The 9,951-nt window shown below is 31.9% G+C and overlaps 1 protein-coding gene across 10 annotated transcripts in view; it reads left to right on the top strand.

The window, feature by feature from the left end:
* Positions 1-9,567, top strand: part of TRDMT1 (tRNA aspartic acid methyltransferase 1) — a 55,485-nt gene extending 45,918 nt beyond the window's left edge. For 9 of the 10 annotated variants that reach the window (XM_079107057.1, XM_079107058.1, XM_079107049.1 and 6 more), the window contains 3 exons: positions 2,093-2,150; positions 3,624-3,753; positions 8,312-9,567. In XM_079107057.1, the coding sequence (XP_078963183.1) occupies positions 2,093-2,150; positions 3,624-3,753; positions 8,312-8,412 (289 nt within the window). In that variant the 3' untranslated portion in view covers positions 8,413-9,567. The other variant, XM_079107051.1, reaches the window with a different exon arrangement.
* Positions 9,568-9,951: the final 384 nt, after the last annotated feature.

Consider the following 9,951-nt stretch of genomic DNA (forward strand, 5'->3'; position numbering starts at 1 on the left):
TAGCTTTATTACTTTTATTGTTATTATTTTTGCTGCTAATTGCCTGCTTCGTGTTCCAGTAGAACACAAGCGAAAATTCCTTTTGGCAGAACATTATGTACACCACCCACAGAAATGTTCAGAAAAGACAAGGCCATTTGTTTGGTGACCTTCATAGGCGCTCATGGTGTAAACATGGTTTCTGTAGCTCATGAATTACCTTTCTTTCCATGACACATCAAACCTCAGAGTTATGTCCACTCTCATGATCAATATATAAAAAGAAGTTATACTTTAATCTAAATAAATAAAATTGAATCAGCTGAAGCACATTCAATTAATTTTTAAATTTAAATTTTACTCAGTTTTTTGAGTAATATATTTCCATGGTTCAAAATTCAAAAGGCACTAAATTTTTTTGTTTTTGTGCCACTGGGGATTGAACTCAGGGCCTTGAGCATGTAAGGCAAACACTCTACCACTGATCCATAACCCTGGCTCTCAAGGTACTAAGATCCTTGTACTTCTGTTTCCTGGCCATCCAGGGTCCCTTCCTTAAACGAGTATGTCAATTTACTATATAACCTTTCTGAGGTATTGTTTATAAGGATGTATTTAAGGATACATGATACATGTATATTTTTATTCCCCTTTTAAGTAAATGGTAGCATACTGCATGCAATATTATATGCCTTTTTTTCACTACCCAATATAAATTGGATATATTATTGCACATCAGTACATAAAGGTCTTTTTTATTTTCCTGGTATGGGTATGTCATTATTTGTTTTACTCATTAGTTATTGACCAACATTTAGGGGGGCTTCTTTTGGGCTGTTTCTTGAATGTTTAATACATTTTCATCAATGTTTTTAAACCTAGAAAAAGGGGAACATTAGGCCTTTTCAGAAAAATTTTGCCAAAGATCCCTAACACTCAGCCTCATTTGATAGGTAGTTGTGTGATTTGGCAATTTTAAGCATTCTCTTCTTACCTTCTCACTAGATATGTTATATAAGACACTGTGCCCCTGGTACAATCCCAGTAAACTCAGACTTTATCATACTCTGCCCTTGTACTTCTACTGGAAAGGGTTTATTACTTTACAGTACCTTACTCACTCAGCTCTTGTCTATGACCAAGTCCAATAGGTTCTGTTTAGGACTCTCATGAAATAAGACTTATCAATTTTGTAATAAAAAGCAACCTTGAAATTATTTTATAAAGATGAGATGGTATAAAAGAAGCTTTACTGTTAAGTCTATTTTACTATAGATAAGATATACATACATACAAATTTATATGCCCATAATATGTGAAAAAGCAATTTCAAAAAATTATTTTTCCTTTGTGTGATTTGTTTTCCATTTATATGTTAAATTTTTCTCTTTGCAAAAATAATGTTAATATGTTGAACAGCTAGTTTGATAATGATAGAGAAAGAAATATTACTAATATCTTTCATTTCTGAAGAATTTCATATTATATGTTTTTTACATGATAGTCTAATTCTTTTTATTTTTTTGTAATTTTTTTCTTTTTTTATTAGAGTTTAATGGTTATGGTCAAATTCTTGTATGAAAATGATTATAAAAACATATTGGGTTAAATGAGAGGCAAACCCAGGCTCAGTGGGATTCTGTTTATAGGGTATTAGAAAGCAGGGCTTGGGATCATGAAAAGATACAATGGTTCATGCATTTTTTAAAAAATGGCCATAATCTATTTTTACCTATATAACATTTGGTGTAATGTGGCAGGGATGCCAGCATTGAATTACTTTTGAATATAAACTGCATAGCTTCTAGTGATGAACATTACAGATGTGAGAATTAATACCAAAAAAATGACAATATTACATAATTTAGTAATGTTTAAGCAACTCAAAAAAACTGTTCCATGTGTGGTTTTTTAAAAGTTTAAGTAGAATTATCTTGTGGTTTTTACCTAACAATTTTTTAAAGCATATTATACCATGTGCAATGAATATGATATCATTCCAGATATTTCAGAACTATGTAACCATGTAGATTACATCATTCAAAAAATATTTAAGAAATTTAGCATTGACAAATACATCAGGTACTACATAATATTCATGTTAATTTTTCAGTTATGGAAGCTACATAGAAGGGACAGGATCTGTGTTACAGACTGCAGAGGATGTACAGGTACCACAGATGTTTTAAAACTGAAATATTTTAGAACTTTAAATAATGTTACATCAGCTGGTGGTATAGCTCAGTAGTAGAGTGCTTGTTTAGCATTCAAGGCCCTAGGTTTAATACCTAGCACTGAAAATAATAATAATAATAAATGTGCTCAGCATGGTAGCACTTGCCTATAATACCAGCCACCTGGGAGGCCGAGGAATGAGGATATTGATTTCAAGGCCAGCCTGGGATGTTGTGAGACACATTTTTTAAAAATTATGTTTAATACTTAATTTGAGAATGTTAAAACCATTTTACATGTTCAATTGGGAACGAATACATGCTCAACTGGGAATAAATATGTTGTTCATTTATGTACATGTATATTCACATAATTTCTTTAGTGTAGGGTAGGTCTTTTATTGCTGCATATGTGCCCATGTTTAAGGAAGGTTTTGTTTTTATTCTTATTTTTCTTATTCTTATATTCTGCATTTCTTTTTTTTTCCATGAATAGCAAATTAAAACTTAGCCTATAGTAGTAAACACTCTAAAATTTCTACAGGCATGTTAATATTGGAGTCCTTCTTTGTAGCACATACTATAAAACTTCCTTTTAAGGAAAATAAAATCAGTTTTGGCAATGTACTTTTAAATTCTTTAGTTTTAAACTCTTCATGGTGTTATGGTTGAATATAAGCTTAATAGTAAGTTTTATATATTTTTATGTAATTTTAATATAACATTACATTATCTTCTCTAATGCTGATTTTAACTCAACTATTAATAAAATTTATGCTAAACATATTATCATAGGCAAATGAAAGTCTGGATTTGAGAAATCATTTAATATGTTTTACCATTTTAAGAAAGTTTCTTAATTAGCTGAAATTGATTGTCAACACAAATATTTTCAATGATTTTTTAGCCTTGTGAAGTTGGCTTCGTTGGTTGACCTCATTTCCTTTATATCTTTCGCTATATTTCTGTTTTGTAATATTGTCAATGATTACTTATAGTCTTATGATTAATTTGAAGAGATCAAAAGTGACAGATATACTGGAAAGTATCCTGATCAATGTTAGCCTTTTGTTTTTTTTCATAGTTTAGATTGCCATTGTTGAGACAGTTACATACTTTATTACAGAGATACTTTTTTGCCCATGCATTTTGCTACCATGTATTACAGCAGACTATATGTCCATCTTCTTTTTCTTTTTCCTTTTTTATTTGTTCTTTTTAGTTATACATCACAGTAGAATGTATTTTCACATATCATACATACATGGAGTATAACTTCCTATTGTGGTTGTACATGATGTGGAGTTACACTGGTTTTGTATTCACGTATGAACACAGGAAAGTTATGTCTGATTCATTCTACTGCCTTTCCCATTTATGTCCATCTTCTTAAAACTGTCTTAAAATTGAAAATCTTAACAAATCTGGTTCCATACTACGTTTTTAATTATCTTGGATGTTTTCTTACAGATTGAGACTATCTACAAGTCCCTTACTAATTTGCCACAAGAAGATAAGATAACAAAGTTGTCAATGCTTAAATTGCGATATTTCACTCCTAAAGAAATAGCAAATCTCCTTGGATTTCCTCCAGAGTTTGGTATGTGGGATCTATGCAAACCTCAGTTTTCATTTATTGACATTCTCAAAATTCATTAGGGACTCACATGTACATATTATAATAAACCCTTGCCCACAAAGGTGGGTTCAAGAAACTTCCTTTCCTGATTGTACCATTTGGGGCATTTTCCTGTCCTCTTTTTCCTCTCCCTAATAATCTGCTTCAGTCTATTCCCTCTGATTCAGTCTGCTCTCTCTCCTTTAACTTCAGTAATGGGTCAAAGTTCGACAGGAGAGTGTATTTTGACATATACATACATAGAATATAACGTATTCTAATTAGAATCCCATTCTTGTAGTTTTACATGATGTGGAGTTTCACTGCAGAGGTCTGATTTTAGTAAATCCCACATGAGGTCTTGTGAAAGAATGCCTATGATTAGCTTTTTGAATGAAGAAATTAAACGGCAGTTCAGTTGAGGATTGGGGGGAGGAGAGTATTTATATTTATTCTCTTCCACAGTACATTTTCATCTGTCGTGTGTCTTTATCCTTCCCTACAAGGGTTAATTACTGGAGAAAAGGGAAGTTGGAGAGGTAGTCAAGGAAAGAAAGAGGCGTCAGGAACATAGATGCCAGACTTTACCAAACATTAAGGGATCTGTACCAGGGTATCTCGAGAACAAAAGTGAAGATGGGATGTAGAGTGAGAAAGACAGAGTTCTAACTTCTTTGGCAGTCCAGGAAATCTGGACTGGGAATTGTTGCTGTTAAAAGATTGGACACACTTCCCTTGCCTACTAAAAGCAGTAGCAGCCCTTTCCTGATATCATTGTGGGCCAGTGCTCTCAGCTGTGCAGTCTGTAAAAATTAAAATAAATAAATAAATAAGTTAAAAAAAAAAAAAAGAAATGAAAAGAAAAGAAACCGATGGCTTTTTTAGACTTGGCAGTGGGTGTGCTCCCAGTACCTGGCTAATGGGCAGGAAGAAAGATAGACCTCCCTCACCAACTTCTAAGGTTGACAGGAGGAAATATGCTTTTGACAACTCTGAGTAGAAATTTGAATGTAGAAAAGTGAAACTGTGTTAGATCTAATACTATTGTAATACTAATTACACTACTATTCTTGAAATAAATTATGTTTCAGATTCTACATAATGAATTTTCAGATGAAGTTTTAGAACATAGATGAAGTTTTTTGTACATCGGGAACAAATTGTCGATGTAATGGATTGTCTGAGCACAGTTGCAGCAACCAAGTTTATTTTCTGCTCCCTGCATTTATTTATTTATTTATTTATTCATGTGTTTTTGCTGATGTCATTCAGTTCCAAATATCCTGGGGAGTGTTATTAAGAAAAGCATACTTTCCTTGTCTTAGTTTATGTCACAAAGTGAGTGAGAAAATATTATAGAACAAATGAAGAATTGAGAATTGGACTCAAGAATTCCAGTTTCTAGTTTGCTTTTCTAGTTATTTTTTTCTTTTTTTGAACAATCAGACATATTTTACATACCACTAGAGACAAGTAATTGACTATCAAATAAAAAGGAATACCTAAGTTTTATCACAATATTTGTTTTATTCTAGGAGTAGTAGTCACTCTGTTAAAACTGAAACTTGGTGAGGGCACAGACAGAGCCCAGAGTCAGACCAAGTCTGAATCCTAGCTCCTCTTTAACCTCTCTCTGCCTTAGTTTCCTCATTTGTAAAATGGTGGTAATTATAGCACCTATTTCATAGGGTTGCTGTGACAGTGAAGTGAGTAACGTGTTTAAAATGCTTATACTATATCTGGGGCAATATAAAATTTCTTTGCTTTTATTTTTAAATGATAGCCATTTACTTTAATAGCCTTTACTTCATAAATACTTTTCTCACTTTTAAAATTTTAGGTATATAAATGGAGTTTTCAGTTTTTTGAATACATATGTACAATTCATGTAAAAAGTTTCTGTTAAATTGCTGAATCGTCTTTTAAAATATGTGATATATTTGTGTAGAGAAGCTTGCCCTTATGTTACCACTGAACAGCACATCACACACTGTCCTTCACATGTGTTTCCAACATTATTGACTCAGGGTCCAAAAATGGTTATTGTTTGAGCTGTTTGTCCACTGGCAATGATAGATCTACATTGATCCTTCTGTACATTGTGTCCTGGTTCTTTGTGACTGGCAGCACACATTCTTGAGGTGGCAGGCTTTGGAAGAGAGGGACTCAAAATGGATGAAAGCTACTATCTTGTTAATTTGTACTTCTTTTGAGAATTATTATTATTTTAATGTATCTAGATTTTTATAAGTCACCTTTTAACTTAAAACAATTATGTAACTTTTCCTGTTAGCTTAGACACCACTACATATAAGGTACACATGGACACACAGATAGACACACACACATACACACATATATACACACACACACAATTTTTACAGATTTGACTTGTTCCCAAACCTTTCCTCCTCTTTGTTATAATCTTAAATTGCACAAGATTGTCCTTGGGATATTCTAAAGGCTTGTTTGTAGATATCTTTGTACCTCTGTCTACTTTGATCTAAAAACGAGTCATATGTTTGCCTATCACATATTATCTTTAGAATATGGAATTTACAATCATGGTCAATTGCAAATAACAGTATTTTAATAATAATTACTATTTATTTTATTTCAGTTAATATTTCAGAAGTTGATGAAACAACTGTAGAATAACCAACTCTACCTCTGGTCCTTACAAATATAATGAAATTTTCCTATTTTTAATACTTTTTAATTATGTCCTTCATTTTATTTTCTAATTTAAATTTTCTTTAATTTATTGCTATGCCAAAGTGTCCTGAATGTGAACAGAAGTCCAACATGAGAAAATCAGTATGTGTTAACACAGTATGAAAAACAACTGATGGATTTGTATCCAGAATACATAAAGAAACTTACAACACAACAATAAAAAGAAAGAATAATACAGTTTAAAAACGTGCAAAGGATTTGAATCAGCATTTCTCCAAAGAAGATAGACAAGTAGCTAAAAAGCATATGAAAAAGTTGTTTAACATGTTTAGTTATTAGGGAATTGTAAATCAAACCACAATGAAATATTACATCATACACATTTGGATGGTTAAAATAAAAGATAGTAATAGTGTTGGCAAAGATGTGAAGAAATTGGAACTCTCATCAGCTGCTGGTGGAAATGTAATGGTGTCTCCTGCTTCAGAAAGCAGTCTGACCATAATACAGACATTAAACATAGCATTTTTGTATGACTCAACAACTTCACCACTAGTTATATGATCAAGAGAATTTAAAGCATTTTCACACAAAAAATGTATACGTGAATGTTCATATTAACATTTTCACAATAGCCAAAAAGCAGACACAACCCAAATGTCTTACCAGTGAACGAATGGATAAATAAAATGTGGTATGTTCATGTAATAAAATAGTCTTCATCCATAAAAAGGAATAAATATTGAAACGCACAATGATGTGAATGAATCTTGAAAATATTATGCCAGCCAGGTGCAATGACACACACCTATAATCCCAGCAGCTCAGGAGGCTGAGGCAGGAGGATCATGAGTTCAAAGCAAAAGTGAAGTGCTAAGCAACTCAGTGAGAGCCTGTTTCTAAATAACATACAAAATAGGACTGGGGATGTGGCTCAGTGGTTGAGTGCCCATGAGTTCAATTCCTGGTACCAAAAAAAAAAAAAAAAAAAAAACAAAAAAAAAAAAAAAAGAAAAAAAAACATTCCATGAAAAAGAAACCAGATATAAAAGATAATATATTTTATGGTTTCATTTATATGAAATGTTCAGAATAGATGAATCTATAGATAGAGAAAGTAGATTAGTGATTGGGGGACATGGAGGGGAAATAGCAAGAGCTGTTAATGGGTATCAGGTTTCTTTTTTGAAGTAATGAAAATGTTCTAGAATTAGTGGAGATGTTTAAAAAACTGTTCTAAAAACCACTGAACTATATACTCTAAAAGGGTGAATTGTATGGCATGTGAATTTTATCTCCATAAAAATGTTACTAAATAAACGAAACAATGTAGAAGAAAATGACTGCCAGTACTTTTTCAAGATTTCATTAATACATGAATTTCTGTGTCTTCCATATCTATGAATACCTATGTGCACACATGTGCATATTTGGACTACCCATAATTTGATGCTATATAATATACTGTGATATGATATTATGTGGACAGTATAATGAAATGCTACATAATAATTTTTGGCTACAGACTCTTCATTTATCAGTAAAACTTAATGAAGACTTTAGTGATTTACAGTTATGTGTTGTTGAACAAGGAGGATGCATTCTGAGAAATGAATCCTCAGCCAACTTCATAATTATGTAAACATAATAGTGTACTTACACAAACTAAGACAGCTTGTGTCACTAGGTGATATCATCTTAGAGACTACCATCATATATGCAGTCCCTTGTTGACTGAAATTGTTGTTGACTGAAATGGTGTTATGAAATGATCGCCGTACCTTTGTTAAAGGTTGCATCCTTTTATCTCTAGAAATTACTATTACAAATAATTGTATTATAAATTTTTCTCTCTCTTTTCTAGGATTTCCTGAGAAGATAACAGTGAAGCAATGTTACCGTCTACTTGGAAATAGTCTCAACGTGCATGTAGTAGCTAAACTAATCAAAATCCTTTGTGAATAACTTTAAAATAACTGAAAAAGGATCACAATATTCTTTCATGTCCAGATTGTAATTCTTAAATTCTATTTTGAAGTCATTTTGATGAAATTTAACTAAATTATTTAATCTTTCTTTAAAAAATTTAGAATTTCATCACAAAATTTGAATTTATCACAAAAATGTCAATTTGTTTTCTTAAATTTGTATTACTGTATTTTTTAAAGTGAAAATCATTGTTTTGCTTTATGGATAATATATTTTCATATGAAACTAATAGATATATACATGAAATATCTTTATAATACATACTATATATTATATATGTATTATATGGTTATTATTATCTTTACAATACTATTACTCCTAAACTCAGAATGGTGATTCCAGTGCTTGCCTGTTTCAAATGTTGGCTGCTTTACTTAATTCCCATCTTTTGAATATTTTACATAAATCCCATCCTCCTTCAAATGTTCCTTTATTTAATATAGCCAAATAAATATAATATTTGAGACCAAATTGTCATTATTCAACTTATACAATAGTTTGAAGAATATATCAGAAAAATTAAGTTCATGATCACCTCTCTATCAATAAACCTTAGAAAACTTAGATGTTTATTATCTGATTATCTTTTTATTTCAGCTCTCTGAAGTTCCAAACTCAGTACGGACTTCGCTTTAGTTTGCTATTATCAGAGTGTGTGTTTGCCTTCCTTCTCAGCTTGTGAGTTAAATTTGCCACTGCATTCTAATGAATGTAATGTAGCATTAGGAATTTAGGGAGGAAACTCTCCTATGACCCTATTATATATGGTGCTAGTCCCCCCCACCTCAATTTTTTAAATTGTTGTAACATGTACTCTGATTTAACTTTTATAACTATTAACTTTCTTTGTCTCTCCTTGCCAGAGACATTTTGGAATTCAGGTTTCTGAAATGAAAGGAAACAAGCCCAGAAATTATTTCACAAAATATTAATTCATATTTTTTATTTTTAAAGAATAATCTAAGCCAGGTGTGGTGACACACCCCTGTGCTACTTGGAAGGCTGGGGCAGGGGGATTGCAAGTTTGAGGCCAGCCTCTACAACTTAGGGAGAACTTTTCTCAAATTAAAAAAAAAAAAAAAAAAAGGTAGAGCGTTGAGCTGGGGATATAGCTTAGTTGTAGAGTGCCTCTGGGTCCATCCTCAGTACAAAAACAAAAACAAAAGCCAATCATTCCTATGTGGAGAAATTGGAACCCTTGTGCATTGCAGGTGAAAGCATAAAATGGTACAACTGCTGTGGAAAACCATATGGAGGTTCCTCAAAAACTTAAACAGAATTACCATATGATCTAGTAATTCTGTTTCTGGAACAGAAAGCAAGAACTTGAACAGATGCTGTGATCATAACAGCATTATTCACAGCAACTCAAAAGTAGAAGCAGTCCAAGTGTCCATCCATCAATAGATAAATAAAATGTGTGTGTATGTATATATGTGTGTGTACATGTGTGTGTGTATATATATATGTGTGTGTGTATATGTGTATATATATGTATGTGTGTATGTGTACATA

Source organism: Sciurus vulgaris (assembly GCF_902686455.1).
Source record: "Sciurus vulgaris genome assembly, chromosome: 12".
NCBI lineage: Eukaryota > Metazoa > Chordata > Mammalia > Rodentia > Sciuridae > Sciurus > Sciurus vulgaris.